Here is an 18,011-nt window from a genome sequence, read left to right on the forward strand (position 1 = left end):
TTGCCAAGGCCAGCTTTTATATGCTTATATATTGAACAGGGCAGTAAAGCAACTCTTGCTAAAATTATCTGGAAAGAGGAGAAATGTAACATTTAACTTGGATCACTTTTGTGATCTGGTTCATCACTACACTGCAAAAGGACACTGTGGAGGTGCTCACAATGGGCAAGAATGGGTGGGCTGGCACCAGTGATGGAAAAAATGCTCAGAGTTTTTGTCTTTCCTCAACTGATGCATATAGAAGCAGCAGGTGTTTGGCATGCTGAGCCTTCCATTGAGTATAAAAAAGAAGCAGCAAGCTTCTAGGAAAGCACAGACTGAGAGCAAATGTCATGAGAATTTTCCTGTGTTAACCATATGGGAGTTGGACAGAGAAGGAAGACAGGGACCTCCAGAGCAGAAGGCTGGGAAGATGTGGCAGGACCATATGCATGTCTGGGCAAGTGCCCCTGTCTGTGAATGCATTTTTGGATCAGAAGTGAGTTCTGAAATCTGTCTCCCAGTCACCCCTACTTGCTATGCTTTGGTTCACATTGTGGTGTTATCATGAGCTGGATGAAGCTAAAGCAGAGAATGTTCTCCAGCTCTTCATGACATTTTCACTATGGCACCAGGCTATATTTGGTTTGAAGCAAGCTTCACTGAAATGAGTATTGTCTAGTACTGAGTCCTCTTTAGCAAGAGTTTTCCCTACACATCTAATACTATTAGATCACAGTGTGGTAACAGAGACAGACTGAAAAATCAAAAGGTTATCCATGGTACAGTGGTGCTGGGTAGAGATGGGTGTAGGAAGGACAGTGATGTGCAGCACAAACAGCACTTATCTTAACCCTAGTTTTTTTAATATTTAGCACAAATTGTTAATAAGTTACTAAATTAAGGCTCAAGCACATTTCCTTTGAAATATGTTCATGTATGCTGTGCTATGCTTCATTTTGAGCCAGGTTTCAATTTGGCCCTCTACAACATTATAGTCATTATTTTTTTCTATTCTGTCACTCTTCACCATCTAATTTAAGCCACTCTGTCAGAGAGATAGTGAGTTTTTTGTAATTGTTATTAACTCTAGTCAGGAGAAAATGACTGAAATATTTTTCCTTTAGACTATTTTTTACCTATTTTTAAGGACAGACTGATACCAGCCAAAAAATATTGCTTGCTGAAAGTATAATTAATGCTTGGTCTAGACAGGATGTTTTAAACTGAGAGCTGGATTCATACAATAGGGAGATTTTACTAACAACCTTCACATTTTGAAAGAATTGCAGAGACCATTTACAATTCTGAACTCCATATCACCTCCATACAAATTATCAAAAGAAAACTAACTGGAGAATGTTACAAATAAGTACCTTCTTGTTCCTTGCTTGGACAAATCACACCAGAGATTGGTGTTAGACAGAAGACTTCTAAAAAATGTTGAAGTGCAACTCAAAGCATACAATCACCTCATAGAAAAACAGCAGAAGGAGCAACAGGTGTTGTTGCCATGGGTGCATCCACTTTGTTTTTTGGCAAATTCTCATGGACAGAGATTTCGTGTGGGCTCTGTTTTGGTTCATTACTTGATTGCACATTTTTCCACTGTTCTTTCATGTGACACTGGAAGATTTTTCCCCAAAGTGAAAAAGAAAAGGGTTTCATTACTCAGTCACAATCCATTCCCCTATGATTTCCCACTGTGTTCCTCTGTTTCCACCTATTTTCTGGGTCATAGTTTGTGCCCATGTCTCAAGACTCTTAGTTAAATAAGCCATGGAGGTTGGCTCTGTTTGCTCCATAATAACTGGTCTCTCATGTGGCACTAGTGTGAGAATGGGGGCGATTCCAAATGCAGGTTTTGTACAAAGGTCAAGTACAGTGAGTGTTCTGCTTTTTGCCGTGGGTACAGTTTGAGATGAGCTTATGCCTGACACCTCTAGGTGTCAGACTCAGCATTTGGTTTGGCTTGGTGGCTTGAAAGATGCACGCTTCATCACTCAGAAATTTCCCCGATGTCTCTCTGGCAAAATAACATCTCAAACTGATGCAGCTCTCTAGTTCTGTGTCACATTGTAAAAACTACTGGAACTTCCCCTGAAAACAAAGAAGGACAGAACTTTTCTCATCTTCTATCATATAGACATTTAGCACCATCTTAACCCTTTGACTCTAGAAATGAATGAGCAAATGGAGGCATCACATAGCGACTGCTTCTAAAAAGGTGCTTCTTGCACCTTCCCCGTAATGTCAGGGCTGTTTCTGATGTACTCAGTTATCCATACCCGAGGTCTTTTAGACTTCTGGGGTCTCAGTTTTTTCTGTTATTGTAAATATCTTCCTTTCTGCAGAATGATCGTGCCCGTGATTGTCGGGATGTAATTTGTATTTTCTTCCAGAGCAAGCTAAAAATAACACCTCAAAAGGTTTTTCTGAAATGAAGAGAGCATGGCAAGGCTCAGAAAAATTAAACAGAAGCCTTTAAAAGAAGACAGCAAGCATTCCAGAAGAGCTGGTTTGAATTGCTGGGGTCATTTCTCCCAGTCTGGCTAAGTGAACAGAGGCATACTGTGGCCAGGGGAATGCTCTCAGCTATATCTGCAGGTCAGTAGCTCCATGCAGATGGATACACATGAAAAAAAGGCAGACTGTTTCAGCTGACAGAGAGATAAAGGTTAAGACTGACTGTGAAACAAAAGTAGTTGAACAAAGTGCAGAAGAATAAGAAGTGGCTGGGGGAGATGAAGACTCAAAGGAAAATCTTGGTGACTCACCACAGAGAAGATGGCCTGAAATCCTGCAATCATGTCCCGACACAGTGACAGACACTAACCTACAAGTAGGTGAGGAAATGGAGACTCATCAGATGAATCCTCTAGGAAAAGCAGGCAAAACTGCTGGAAGAGCCAGCAAGGAGGTATTTTGTGAAAGGACGTAGATAGGGTGGATCAGCCTCTGAATAGTCATCTCATAGAGGGGACAAAAACTCCCTTGGAAGCCCTACAAAGGCATTATCCACTCCAGGATGTAGCTACAGATCACAATAAGGAGGTGGAGTGCAGGTCCTTCATTCTCAGAAGTGGGTTCAGGTCTGCCCACAGGAAGTTGTTGTGGGGAGCCAGGACTCAGAAAGCAAAAGGCAAATCCATACTGGGTTTAAGATGGTCAGTGACAAGCTAATAAAAATTACATGTAGCTCACCTGAGGCTGTGGAGAAGGGAAGTTCATCCTCAGCCTTGCAGTAAGAGTGGCAAAGGAAGGGAACTTTTGCCTTGACATGGCAAGTTGCATCTTTCTCCTGTGAGACAAGCTGCTTACATCCAAAAAGGGATGATGACCCCAAATCTCACCATGCTCAATATCCCTCCCAGCATGTGCCTCAGGGAGTAGATCACACTGACAGACATTTGTATCTTTCTGATGGTGATTATGCTAGTGGTAAACCCAGCGGAACAAAAAAAAAAAAAAATCCCTGTTAGGAAATACAGCAGATCACCACCAAGAAAACAAGATATTCAAGCAATTTCAGGTCAACAAGATGTCTCCTGCAGCACAAGTAGCAGTAATTCTAGTACTGGAGCTGTAGGTCTGAAGGGAGCAAGGCTCACTCTTCTTTTCAGGAGTCTCTATTTCATCTCACAAGATTGAAAAGGAGAGAGCATGAGCCTAAGTTAAAGAATGGGAATAGGGCCAGCAGTGTTAAAAGTCTACATCTACACTCTTCAAGAGAGGTTCATGAGACTCCTGCTTTCAAAATTAAAGAAGCCCTTGAAGTAGAGGCACTACAGAAAATACTGTTTGCAGACACATTAGATAATAACTACCCAAGTGTTGGTTTGTGTTTATTTTTCATTGGGGAAAAAATTTTGTCTTGGATTTATGACTAATTCTGCTTGTGCTCTCTAGCTATATGCCTACCTCTGTCAGTATTTCTCAGATCTAAACTGGATAAAACAGAGAAGAGGGAAGAGATACATCTGCAAGTCCCTTGGTTTTCTTACTTCTCTTCTACTTCTTAAGTCTGTTTGAGGTGCACTTTTAGGTGCAGACTTTTGATTCCATGAAATGGATGCAATGTTCAATGAGTCCCTGAAGTCAGGGCTAGAATTCCCTGTAGCTTAGGTATGACTCATCCCTTGACAGTGAAATGCTCACATTTTCTTTTTAACTTCCTCAGAGCTAACATATGTGACTTTTAAAAAAATGTGTAAATTATCTCTCAAATTTGCATGCTTTTCTCCTAAGACATAGAAAGCCAGATTAGTGACAATATTATAATGTGTAAGGATATCTTCACTCAGTTTTTCCTTATTATGGTCCCAGCTTTTTGGTCAATCAGCTTTGGGCCCAGTGATCTTACTTCTGGTAATGCAATGGTATCCTGCTTCAGCAGACTTTAGTCCTTTTTATTAAACAGATTCTTGACTTAATTTCAGCTGAAGGACTTTCCGCACATTTACTCCTCATCCTAAACCCATTGGCTTTCTCTTTACGTAAGATCAGTCAGAATACGTTTTCTTGTCTCCAATAACCACCAGGGCAGAAATATTCACTTCTGATGGCTCTCAATTGCTCTGTCACAATCTACTAAGCACACTTTACTCCGAGTCAGACTGCTGTTAAAAAAGGGTTCCTGAGGCCTCTGAAAGTTACATTCATATTAAAGTTGAACCATCACATGGCATTCACATTCCTGAAAAGGAGTTCAGCTACTGACACTGATATACATCCAAATCTGTTTCACTTACTTGATTTGCAGGGCTTGGATTGCACTACTAAAACCTATGCTGGCAATGGTATAATTAATGCATAATTATGCAAAGTACATTCTTTCTTTTTGATAGATTAAGCAATAAATCTTACTGCACTTATGCAGTCTGTGGTTTTAAAAATATAGCGAGGGTTCATAAATATTCACAAAGTTCTGTGTGTTATCAGAGATACCTGTGCAGAAGAAACCCAGGACATTCTTAGCAGAGGATTAGAGACTGATGCACACCACAGAAGAACCCCTTCGCTGACCCCTTCCCGAGGTGAAAGAAGAAAATGAGGAAGCAACAATTTCTGCAGGTAAATCTGTATACACAAGAAATTGATTTGTGTGTGCAGTGAGGAAAATATTTCTTTTACAATCCTTAAAATCAGGCTGCTAGATTCTTACTTACCAGCTAGCTTATTTCCAGGGGCATCTGTTTTGTTTTTGAACTCAAACACTTATTTAGGCATTTAGATTAAAAGCAAACACCTCACTGAAGGAGACCAGCTCTCAAAACACTGGTGCAGTTTGGGTCTAAAGCTGAGTAATGCCAAATGATTCCCATAATTTGCTGAATATCTTTGGATTACAGTGAAAGCAGTAAGAACTCAGTAAGAAAAATATTCTTTTTTTATATATGACCAGGCCACAGATAGAGGATAGGATAAACTTCTCCCATTCACATCAGGGTTGCACATATTTCTGAGGTTAACAAAAAGTGTAGAGCACACATCAGTGACAACAACATTCTTATTTCAGGAATACTAATCTTTTGACCAGACTGAGGATGTGTTTGACACTATATATATTAAGAAATTGAAAATTCAAGAGAGTTGGTTTTGTAATTTGTAATTATTAAATGCTATAAAAGTTTTAGTTTGGTTTATGTTTTTATCTTCATAGAAGAAAAATAATTTCTTAACACAAAATCTCTGCAATGAATAATTTTGGATCTATGGGGTTTGTAATGGAAGCACCTTCACAGCAGTAACTAATTGTAGGCTATCAAAATGCCTCTAATAAAAATTGAGCTTGCTTACAACCAAATCTAATATGAATTTTTAATGTGATAAAATCTGTTAGAAATTAGGAGGTGCCATAACACAGGAGATATTATTTTCCTCTTTGCATTTCAAACCTAGTTCTTAATTGGTGGAAAATTTGCATCATTTATTGATTTTTATTTTTAATAAATTATGCAAAGTAATAAATTATTTTTCAGATTTGTTTGCCCATTCTTCTTCCTTTCAAAGACAATAGCAAAAGGCTATTTTGCATTTATTGATTTGTATCATTTTCTCCTACAGCTGCCTTTCAGCAAAAAGCTTAAAAATTAAAGGTTTCATTAAAGATCCTTCTTGGATCTCTAATTGATCATGATAGGTGTTCCAGACATGAGTATTTGTGGGATTTGGCAGTTCATGAAACTACTAATGAAATTAGGTGCTGCTTTTACTTTTACTGCTGCAAGTTTTGACTGTGGAGTGATGTACTGGTGCAGAATTACTGCAGTGCCAGATTCTGCCAGCACTGTATTCTCGGCCTGCTGACTGTGCTGCCTTACCCATGCAATTACTTTGACTTTTTTTCATAATAATTCATATTTTTAAAAGAGCTTGCATGGATTTATTCATGTCATTAGCCATAGTAGCCCCAGCATTTCCACACAGATGTTTATCCAAAAATGCCTGCCCAGTACAATGCATACATCTTTTCACTCACTTTTTCTAATTTATGAGCTAAAACTAATTGGAGAAGGCAGTTTATCGTCCTTGGCTGTGTTGGCCCTGTGCTGATTTATGCAATCCAAGAATCTACTTTGCATTTTTGAATCAGTAACCCTGTTAGGAACACGAGATGACTGCCCAGTGAAAGCAATTCACTTGTGCTGTGTGACAACTTGAGCTTGCTGGAAGCAATGAAAATCCTTTTCAGAGCAGCACCACGTGCCTGAACCTGCCCAAACCTATCCATTCCTTTGTTTCCAAGCACTTTTTTTTCAGACTTTCCCAGGCATAACTAATATAAGCTAGAGGGTAAAACCAGTAGGGATGCAGTGCCATGTATGTATCCGGTGCTTAAGAGAGCCTGGATAGTGCTCAAGGCATCAACCTGTGGGTCCACCCCTGTGGTACTGAGGTTGTTCTGCTGACATTTGATGTCAGCCAGAGGATTCTGTGATGATTATTTGTTTGTTCCTCCAACTAGTGCAGCTTGTTTGCCATTTTTAATCCACAGTTTCCTTATAGTATGGAATCTGTGCTTACTGGACCAACGGCAGCAGCCAATGTGTTGGTGGTTGGTTTATTTTTTTCCACCTGCATCTCACTGAAAAAATACTTGCTTCACGTATGTTCTTGCTTCACAGGCAGCTCTGCCTCAGTTTGCCTCATGCAGAGGTGTGCCTGGAACACAAGAAAGAATTTCAGTTTGTGCAAAGTGCTTAGCCTCTTCTAATGTATTTTCTATCTGCATTCTGCACCTAGCTCCTGTTTGTAATTTACAGCTGGTTATGAACTGTTTGCCAGCAGATCCAAAATCGCAGATGCTCCTTGGCTGCTGCATTTCCTCAGGGCAGGGTCTGTTTTCTAATCCTGACTTAACACAATACTGTTCAGTCTGCAGTGGAAAATGTTATACATAGATGTTGCATCTTGCTTTTGTTGTAGTGCATTGTATTTCAGAGTAACTGGTTTGGATATGGAGGAGTGGTGGGCTAGACGTAATCACACAGGGGCTCATTCAATTTGATTATTTTGAGGAGAATTAATACTTATATTGACTGTTGCTGAGGCTTTCTCCATCATGCTTATAACTAGAATATTAGTCAAGTTTATTTATAATAGAAAACAACAACAGCATTAGGTAATTATTTACAAAGAGCAGCAGGATATAGGGAGTTACTTTTTCTCTTAGTATCTGTGAGAACTTTCACATTTTGCTCCTGAGGTGCCAAACTCCATTACTGAGAGGGAAATGTGAGGTCACAGCCGCCTCCTGTAGTTCATGTTTCTTTTCGAGAAATAGCGAAGGACAGATAGTGGCTGTAGGTCATAAAAGGAGCTGGAAGCTCACTTTTTATTTGTTAGCAGGAAACTAACGAATAATTTCGTGTCAGATTAAAAATTAACTAGGAAGTTAGATCACAGTCATATAAATAAGCTCTCCTGAGGATATGTAAAGATTTGTACTCTTCCCGTTTCTGAGTGTTAAGTGCATTTCCAAATCAGTCATGTCTTGAGCCATTGAGTTCAAAGGCAAAATCTCTTCTGAACACCCATATTTAACTCTTGGAGCATGTTTATCTGTGGAAAGTAAATACTTTATCCCATTTCATTCCGGTCATTGCTAATCTGATTTGTAGTAATGACTGGGCAGATGAAAATACAGCCCAGTCCCCAGTTTTGCACGACTGCAGGGCTTCACAGATACTCTGACAGGTAACAAGCTGTGCCTTCTGTAGGTCTGACCTGATTTAGCTATCTGAATACAAAACTTGTTTAAAAGCCTCTAAGTTCACCATCATTGTATTGTCAAAAATTACAATTAGAATTCTTTCCTGCTGCTAAATAGAACAAATTTTGCAGCTGAACACATGCATGAGTGTTCCCAGGGAGGAAGTACCTTAATTTTGACAAGTGCTGATAACTGGTTGCCACTCCCAGCAGTATCAGCACATGAGGGACATGCCCAAGCCCTCCAAAGATCATGCCCAAAGAAGGTACACTTGAAGACAGTCCTTCGTTACAGTCTCTTATGCCAATTTAATGCTCTCTGTTTATCTTGTTAACAGAACATGAATAGACCAGCTCGAGACTGTCAGGAGCCAGGAGTTGACTCACCCTTGGAATACAATAGAGATCAAACTCACTACTGCAGAAAGAAAAAATTGCCCAGAGCAAGTGCAAAGGAACATCTAGAGTCACTAGAGAGCACATGAAATCAAAAGGAATGCAAGTAAGCTGTCTTCTGTAGAATAAATACACAGTTCCTATCAATTAATGTCCTTCCACACAAACATCCTATGTTTTTACCTGAATCTTTCCATTTGCCACACATGGCAAAGTATTCATGTCATTCTTTAGGATCTTCACACAGTGAAGATTTTAATTTTAATAAGATTCCACTTTGGTTTGTGTTTTAAATGTACATCTCTTTCTTTTGTATAAGAAAAAATTAGGTTGTGCCTACCATTTTTTAAGGAAGTTAAAATGTTCCCATGTTCCTCATACTTCCTTGTACTGATTTGCTCAGCTGAGCTGACTCTTGGAAAATTTCCAACTTCTACACAGTGTACTTCCCTATTTGTAAATATTAGGACTCACTGTGCCAAATGCAAGACAGTTAATTGTCACCATTCTCATTCCTGTGCTGAGCGTTTGTTATCATTTTTTTCTCTAAACTATCCTGATCTTTGGCTTTGAGGTATTTTTGTGATATCTAGCCCCGTGTCTAACAATCTAACCTGCCTAATAACATCCCCAAGCAATTTGTTATGGTTTCCTCTAAATTACTTTAGGGCATTCTATCGTTTTAAAGCTTCTATTTCAGACTTCTTAGTGAAAAAATAATCTCTGATTTTCTGTGGCCATTATCCCTATTAAAAACAGCTAGACATAATATGACTTAAGGGGCAATTTTCTAAAAGAATTACTGATAAACAGAGAAAAAACGGTAAGCCATGTGAAACCAATAACAGAGATGGGGCAGCTGAAAATAACATTTTTATGAAATAAAAGAATAGGCAATGGTAAAGCCCAGAAATGTCTGGAACAATATTCTGCTGCAAAAGAATGTCTAAAACAAACTGATATACTTGACAGCAAACTGACAATTTAAATTACTTTCATGATCAAAAAATTTTCAGAACAATTAAAGCTGGCAACATAGTACTTTGTTCAAAATTTCTATACTTTATTTTTATTTGTACGTTTTTGAGACACATATTTTTGACCATACACACAGTGAATGATTTTTCTCGTTATGTTGCATATTTGTCTACAAGTCATATTTTTAACAGAAAATGTTTCAGTGAGGCTGTTTTAGTACTTTGATTAAAAATATTATGAATGTACTCTCTGCACAATAATTTAAAATATCAGTTTTCTTTCCACCTGGGGTTAGAAAAAAAAAATTAGAATTTATGCCAGGGAATAGTTGTGTTTCTTGATTATGCCTAGCTCTAGAGATGGAATTTGATTGAATTGTCTTAATTTTTTGTTCCCACCTGGAAAACAGAATGAGTGCACGTTCAAAAGTTTAATTTTTCACAAAACAAAACCAAAATACTTTTGAGGTTATTTATTTCCATAATTCCCTACTTTGGAAGTCTGCTGCTTCTAGAATATGGCTGGAGGATGTGCCAAATTCAGAGCAGGCAGCTCACAGCTAAGAAAGGAATGTGATCAGGAAACAAGTGGGTAGACCCACAAGTGAAGGGAAAGTGAGAAAAGGTTGTGTTTGACAATCGGCTGACTGCAGAGCAAACTGCACATTTCTAGCTCAGCTCCACCAGTACTCTCTTTGCACTATCCAGCATTAGTGCCCTGAAGGAAAAGGACTCAGTGTTTGCATCAGCAATGGTGAGGGAAGAAGGGAAAAGGCAAAAATAATGGAGATGGATGTATATAGAAATGTCGTCTCCAAATTTCATTACTTTCATTTTCAATTCAGTTGGAAATTATGTCTTTGCAATCCCCTGCTGTTTGTAAGAAGGACCTAACTATTCCTGGGCCCTTTTCACCACATGACAACCTGATTACCTGACATTCTTGTCTTTAAAATCTACCTTGTATTTTAGCTTTTTCTTAAAGGCATTGGCATTTAATGTGGATTATTTGCATGATTAGTTTGAATTTCATTATTTTCTTCAGCACGCACTTGCCTCTGCTCATTTTGTAACAATTGGTTTGTTTTAAAAATAGGAGTTTGCAAAGTAGTATTTTTTTATGCTTGGGGTGTTTCTTCTTTGTTAAAATAATTTTAAATGTGGTTTTTGTTGTTTTCTTTTTTGCATACCTTAATACGGTAGACCTTTAAGCAGAACAAAAGGCTCCATGTTTGCTTCTGGATATGTAAGGCAGGCATGCCGAGTTCAGAGCAGGCAATGACACTGCAGAGTTTCATTTTTTCACTGATAGATATTAAAACAGCAGATTGCTGGACTGCAGGAGCAGCTCAAGAGAACTGAGTCCTACTGGCATGCTGCCTGCAGCAAACTGAGAGCAGGTTGAGCTGCTGACCAGGCAGAACATGGAGCTTTGAGATGAGCTCAGAGCTTCAGAACATCAGAGATGGAAAGGAGGAAAAAGACCCCGAAGCGATGAATTTCATGGACAGAAATTCAGAGACCCTGGGACTGGAAGATACTATCTGCTTAATTCTGTTTGAAAAATTCATTATTTTTAATTTTGAGCTGTCATGTGTGAATACTGTCCCTCCACTCCTGCCATGCTTGGCCTGAAGGGGCGAAAGTCAGCTCTAGAGTGAGCCATGTTAAATATTGTGTGGTCCTCTCCCACCCAGCCTTTTTATCCTTGAGTGGTGCAGCTTCACCTGGTGATACAGCCAGCCTGTCATAGACACTTAGGCCAGATGTCTCCCTCCACTAACCAGGAACTGAGTCTATATAACTGATTTACTTTCAGTGCCTAAATTAAAGCCTCCTAAAAAGCCTCCTGAAAATAATTCTACTCTTTTTATATATAGTGCCATTTACCTTTTAAATAAAGCATCTTTTCAGCCTGGAAAAAAATATAGTTGGACCTTCTATTAAATCTTAGTTCTTATTTTATGCTGTAAGCTTTCTGGAAGGAATCACCATCAATGGCCTGCCTTACTGAGGCACAAGCTGGATTCTTGAATAGGAGTTACACTGGGATGGAGCAGGAGGGATAAACAGAGTGGAAAATATACCTGGCTAATGTAAATGTCTTTGCTTTTCTCTGGAAATCAAAATGATTTAATCACAGCTTTACAGAGTGTCTTGTAATATTTTTATTCAGTATTCCACTTGTTTAATGTACTTGTAGGATTTTACTTGTTCCATTAATATATGATTGAGTAACTTCTTGTAAGGGAGTTAAAGAAAATTAAAGTTAGTCACTTTTAACACAGGAGCCAGCAAGCCTTGGTGAAATTCAGCAGGTCAGACTAGAATTCAAAAAAATCCTGAAATTTGAGTTAAGTGGGTAATTTCATTTCCTTGTGTGTATTCAAGGGAGAAAAATGCATGCTTTGAAGGATCAGTTTCATCCTAGGTATGTCAAAGAAACTAGAAAAAATAATTATCTCCTAGATGGTATTGTCTGATGAGATGAACCCTACACTTCCACAGAATGGCCAAACCTAGAAGACAATAAAATTGAGCCATTTTCTCTTAGGCATTTCCCCAATTTTCAAATCTAATTTCTAGTAAAGTATCTTTAAAAAATGTTAGAACCACCAACGAACCTGTCCTTTGCTTTATTGGAGTGAAGAAGTTTTGTGTCTTTTTTCAATTTGATTGTAATGTACTTGTTAATGAGATTTTTCACCTAACACCTAAATTTCATTGAAAATATAATTTGAAGTTAAATTGCACTTTATTTTTACTCTTCCCAAACCTACCTGCTCTTATGACTCATCTTTTTATAGATTGTGAAGGTCAGAAAAAAAAACCAAAAGATTAGTCACAGGTGCAAAATTAAAATACATAAAAATTCCAATAAAAGCCAGGATAAGAAAAAGCTAATTGACTTCTGCTGTTGGCCAGAACTCTATTTTATTTCTATCACTTTGCTGATGTAAAACTACTACTCAAGACACTGACTATTTTTGTTATGGGAAAGTAATACTAGGATACTGTATATGAAGATGCTAGGATGGTACCTAAAAAGTTTTTCTCTGATGCTGGGGACTTTCAGTCCCTAGCAGAACAACATGTGTAATTTCATTTACTGTATTTAAATATAATAATTTTTATGAAAATAAAATGGCCTTAAATTTGAGTCAGATGTCTTTGAAGTCTGTTTCATTCTACTAGCTGTGACTTGAAGTTAAAATTACGTATTTGTAACAAATTCTCCACTAGGTTGCAGAAACTATTCTATGAGGGACAGCACCTTCATCCAAACCAGAAGAAATTTCATGGAAAGATAATCACAAGAGCCACAGCATCTCTCATGTGGGGCTGAAGACATCTTTGCAAAAACACTTCCTTAGAGATGTGAATAGTAAAGTATACATCCCTATTGCCAGTAGTCACTTTTCTAGACTTTCAAATATGTATTTAAGAGAATGTTCTTTAGAATCAAAATTTTTACAAATGAAAGTGTGTATAATCATAATCATGTTTTCTTGCTTGTGCATAATTCTACATGAATTATAGATTTTCTTCTGGTTTTGCAGTAGCAGGAGAAAAAACCTTTTTCCGCCCTCTTTTCTAGACCTAACTGAATTGAGTGTTGTTTCCAATGAGTTTTCTGAACTTGTTGCACCTACTACTCCACAGGCTGATTTTACAGGGAATCCCCTTGCCTTGGCAAACCATAAATCTAGTATTTTGCCATTCAAGGCTTTACTTGCTTATATGTAACAGTGTACTTCTCCCAGTTCCACTCAGTGGGAAAACCACTCAGATTTTTACAAGTTGTGACAAGTTAGCTCACTATGTCAAGTGAGATGTTTATTTCTAGCTGGTGTGTCCATGACTGCTCCTCCACAGCCAGCCTACCACATTTCTAACATATCGCACTATTTAGAATTTCGATATCTGAATATTTCTTTGTGCTTTTCTTTCTCTTGGCTTTGTATTTCTTGCTTCATATTAGGGGCACCTTGGACATTACAAATCCCTTTCCTTACTTTTGCTCAGATTTGGTTGAAATCTATGCTTTGTTCAAATGTACAGTCTGAAATTAATCTTCTCTACTGGAAACTATTCCTTTGGCTAAAGGAAAACTTTATTATATTTATTATAATGTATTTATGAATATTTATGAATAAAATATTTGTTACATTAAATTAGCCAACACATTCCACTCTCTGCCTGTATGGGGACTGAAATAAAATGTAAAAGAGATCAGATGAGAAGGGAGGCAACTGTTCCACTATAGTGAGCATGACAGTGTGTGTTAGAAAGTCACTAGAGAGTAACTTTGGCGAATTCTATACAGTGCCAGATATGAAAAGAGATACTGATAATTTCCTCCTATGGCATGTAGCCACATGCAATAAAAATTGTGACTTCAGCAACGGTTTTGAGAAGGGGGAAGTTGAGGACAGCAGACTTTTGGGCTCACTGCTATCTGGGCTTTCACAAAATAGCCAGGATTGGATCTAGTCCAACTGGAATCCAGCACAAGCATGAGCTAGACTGGTGGGCATAGTGCCCAGATGTCCTGAGTGAACTCTAAAATGTCTGACAGAGACACATGCTCTTTATCTGATTGCTGCTGTAAGGCTAGGGAGCAGTGAATTAACACAGTGACATGGACTTCTTCTCAAAAGAAGAAGCGATTTATTGCAGAAGTAGACACATTTTTATAGACTGGTTCTCAGAACTGAAGGATAGAATAAGCTTATTGGTCCAAGGAAGGCAACATTTCTTGTAAACATGCTCTTACTAAAACATCACGTTTTTCATGCACTCATTTTGTTAACAACACCCGGTGCTAAACTTTGTTATTAATTCTTTTCCTTTTGTTTTCCCTTGAGTTGCTTGGGAAAATCAGACTGCTGTTTTTCCTTGACTCTCACCAGCATCCACATCTGATGGCACAGAAAGACTTTACAATGAATAGAGTGGCTGTCAATTATTTTATTCTAGAATTGAAGTCTCAGGTAAATGGAACACTAAGCTGAAGCCCAAAATCTGTGTCATAGTGACAGATATGAACATGGTGACTCATTTGTATTTTCTTTGCGTTTCAGTTCTTTTGACTCAGGTGAATGCTTTCACTCACAGATCCTGTGAATCTGGACAATTCTGAATTTTGGATATAAATAAAAAAACCTATCATACTATTTATATCCAAAATTGATAAACTGAGCATAGGAACACATCAAAGTGAATAACCTTGAGTGACAGAAGGGCTATCAGGCATTGGACTGAACAGGGAAGTGGTGGAATCACCATCCTTGGCACTGTTCAAAAAAATGTGTGGATAGGGCACTTTGGGACATGGTTTGATGGTGGACTTGACAGTTCTGTGTCGATGGTTGGAATTGATGATCTGAGAATCTTTTGCAACCTAAAATGTTTTATGGTTCTAGGACTGGAAGAAGATTGTATGTCTTCTATAACATATGTAAGTTGAAGCCAGCTTGGACTGGTGAGTTTAGTCAGCTGTAACCAAGAGGGCAGAACAATTGCCATCTGACTTACTCTTGTCAAAGCTAATAGATTTTGAGGATATGCAAAAAAAACAGTTGTCAAGCAAGTCTGAATAATGATCAATACAGGGTAAAGATACAATTTTTTTGTAGACATGATTTTATGAAGTAAAAAAATCCCCAGTATCCAAGAAATGTTCTACATCTCTGAAAAAGATATATTCTGGTTGCCTGTAATACTTTCAAGGATGATCTCTGTTTGTACTGTAACGTGACCTAGCTGGTGAGGAACTGTCCAGTTCAAGTTGTGCTTTAGTGAGAGAAGAAAAATGTCCATTTTAACTGCACATCATTAGTGACTCTTTCAGACTATGAAAGAATGAACAGATGGGCCAACATAGTTATTATTTATTAATTATTTCTATTTACTGACATGGATCTCCTGAAAACAAATTGATTTCTGAATGCAGCTCATTAGCAAGAACAAGTTGCAGTTTCCTGCCCAACATGCACCCATGGACAGATTTTAATGATTTCTATGAAAAAAGATGAATTAATTTGCCTGGCAGGGTTGGAAGTGGGAGGGAGGAAGGGAGGGGAATTCCACTGAAAGGTATACTGATAGCATTTCTTAATATTTCGGACAAGGTCCAATATGCTTACTTCCAATCTAAGATCCATCTAAGATGGATTTTTGTCTAATCTTGCAAGGGATTTTTATGACCTTTGAGCGTGTTATTTCCTTGCCTATGAATGTTTTTCCTGACAAATTACCAACTCTGAAGCAGGGAAGGTCTGTGAATATGTGGACAGACTTTCATAGCATTTGAACTTCACTGCTTTATCCAAGAGTACTTGCTGCTTTTTCTCAAGATTTTGATTTTTTAGGGGAAATGTGAACTCCACATGACACAAATGGTGACATTTGAAGGTAATAAAAGATCCTTATTTATGGGAATTGACAAATGAGAGATTTCTGGGACAATTTGATGAAGAACTGTAGGTATTAACAGCTGGGAGACAGAGGCTCATTAGAAAATGTAAGTGATTTTTGTTGAGCATGAAGATCCAGGAGAACATCTCTTTAGAATTCCTGTGGTCAAGTGGACACTCAGTAACAATACCTCCTCCTGTTCTCCACTGCCTTCCTGATAGCATAGATCTGTAGGACTAGAGGAATTCCGAGAGGTCCCTGCTTTTGCCAAGAGTAGGGTCAGTGTCGCTTATGGAAATTCAAACTGTGCTTCAATAGCTCCCATAACAGAGATACAGAATGAACTGTCTGCATGTTCTTTATGAAGTCAAGTTTCTTAACTAAACTACACTTCTTTTGTTGCTACAAAAGTAGTTTGAAGTGTTGTTGATCTGGTGATTAATTTTTTTATGTTTGAAGTGAAAACTGGAAAAAAATTATCTACATTGTATTTGTTGGGATGCTGCTTCTTTCTCTACTCTTGTAGCCCCTTTGCATCAAGGGTCTGCATTTACTGGTCATCAACATATTTGCAATGAAGAAAATTGACATAATTCCATGGCTTTTTTTATGAAAGTAATGGAATTGAGAGAATATTTATCAAGAACCCAGTCACGTGTGATTTGTCCAAATGCTTTGAGTATTTGAGTTTCTTTAAAAGTACAGAGCGAAGCTGTAGTGGTTGCCTGGGATACAGGGATGGCTCTGAATTTTCAAATGATCCCTTAGAATGACATTCCTCTGAATGAAAACAGAGACTACATGTGATTCATGGAAGCCTGTCTGGATTCCTTTGACATTATTGCTTTTAAAATAGGTATGCTAGTGTATGCAATGCATAAAAATGAAATCTAGCTTTTACAATGGCATGTGTAACAAGCTGAAGTACTAACGCTGTTTTGCATGGATGCTCCTTCAGCAGAGTTGGCTGATACATCTCATCATGTTAATGGAAACACTGCTACTTTCTCTGACTCCATCTTGCCACAATGCATCTTCTATTTACAAGTCTTAGGTAAGGTTTTTAAAAGCTTGCATTGCAACATTATTTCTATAATAAACCACAAGGAAAACAAATGCTGCCACATGTTAGTGTCTCACCTAAGTTGATGAATATATGCTCTTCTGTGGCCCTATTGGCACTTTCTAACTATGGTGAGCCAGCTGGCTCAAAATTAACCAGGCAGCAAAAATATAGTTAATCTCTGTCTGATTCTACTCAATGAACCAGGCCAATTCCCCTCTGTAGCTGCTGATGCCTCATAAAGGAGGGACTGGAAACGTGGCTGGGGACAGAAGAAAAGGAGTGAGACTCCAGCAGACTGGGATGAAATTGGTTTGAGCTGTTATGAAACTGCTCTAATGGCTTTTCAAGTTCTTTTAGATAATTTGGCAGTTTCAATCTTGAGATATTTATCAATGAAATGATGGAAATTTCCTTCTATCCCTCTGCAATTTCTGAGCTAATATCTTTTCATCACAAAGGTCCTTAGTTCTATACCATTTGTCTCAAGCTGAAATCCCAAGCATATTTTGACAGTTTACCCATTCACTTTTATTTGGAAATCTGGTTATGTTTGGAGAACTCAGGCATATCCATAGAATCTGACTGCAGAAAATATCGCCAAATGTAAAATATAAATTCTACTCTTTTTAACAATAAATTCTATTAATTTATGTACCTTCTTGCAACCTTGTCTGAAAGAGCTAATCAGTTGCCTTTCTCCTGCTGAAAGCAGTTTTATGCTTGGAGGAAAAATTTAGCCTTTTAAAATCCTACCATTTTCTGGTATTGCAATAAGATTGCTTTCTTGACTCCTTCCTTGTAAGCATACATTAAATTGTAATGTCATTTATTTATATAAATAAGACATCGCCATCCACAGCAGCAGCAGATTCCCTAAACTTCATTGATCACATGGAGAAAATTTTACTGCAGTCAAACACTGACCATTATTGTCAGAGAAGGAGCAGTGCAGTCTCAGC

The 18,011-nt window shown here is 38.0% G+C and overlaps 1 protein-coding gene across 3 annotated transcripts in view; it reads left to right on the forward strand.

The window, feature by feature from the left end:
• Window positions 1-4,911: 4,911 nt before the first annotated feature.
• Window positions 4,912-18,011, forward strand: part of LOC106852046 (uncharacterized) — an 82,057-nt gene continuing 68,957 nt past the window's right edge. Inside the window, exons 1-3 of one of the 3 annotated variants that reach the window (XR_015802317.1) lie at window positions 4,912-5,052; window positions 8,532-8,695; window positions 12,810-13,744. Coding sequence is in view for 1 of the 3 variants with exons in the window: in XM_088161426.1 (XP_088017552.1) it covers window positions 5,029-5,052 (24 nt within the window). In the remaining 2 variants the exon portion in view is untranslated. Of the gene's footprint in view, window positions 5,053-8,531; window positions 8,696-12,809; window positions 13,745-16,944; window positions 17,041-18,011 lie in introns of those variants that run through there. The other 2 variants (XM_088161427.1, XM_088161426.1) reach the window with 2 other exon arrangements.

The sequence above is a fragment of the Sturnus vulgaris genome, chromosome 3 (assembly GCF_052056855.1).
Source record: "Sturnus vulgaris isolate bStuVul1 chromosome 3, bStuVul1.hap1, whole genome shotgun sequence".
Classification (NCBI taxonomy): Eukaryota; Metazoa; Chordata; class Aves; order Passeriformes; family Sturnidae; genus Sturnus; species Sturnus vulgaris.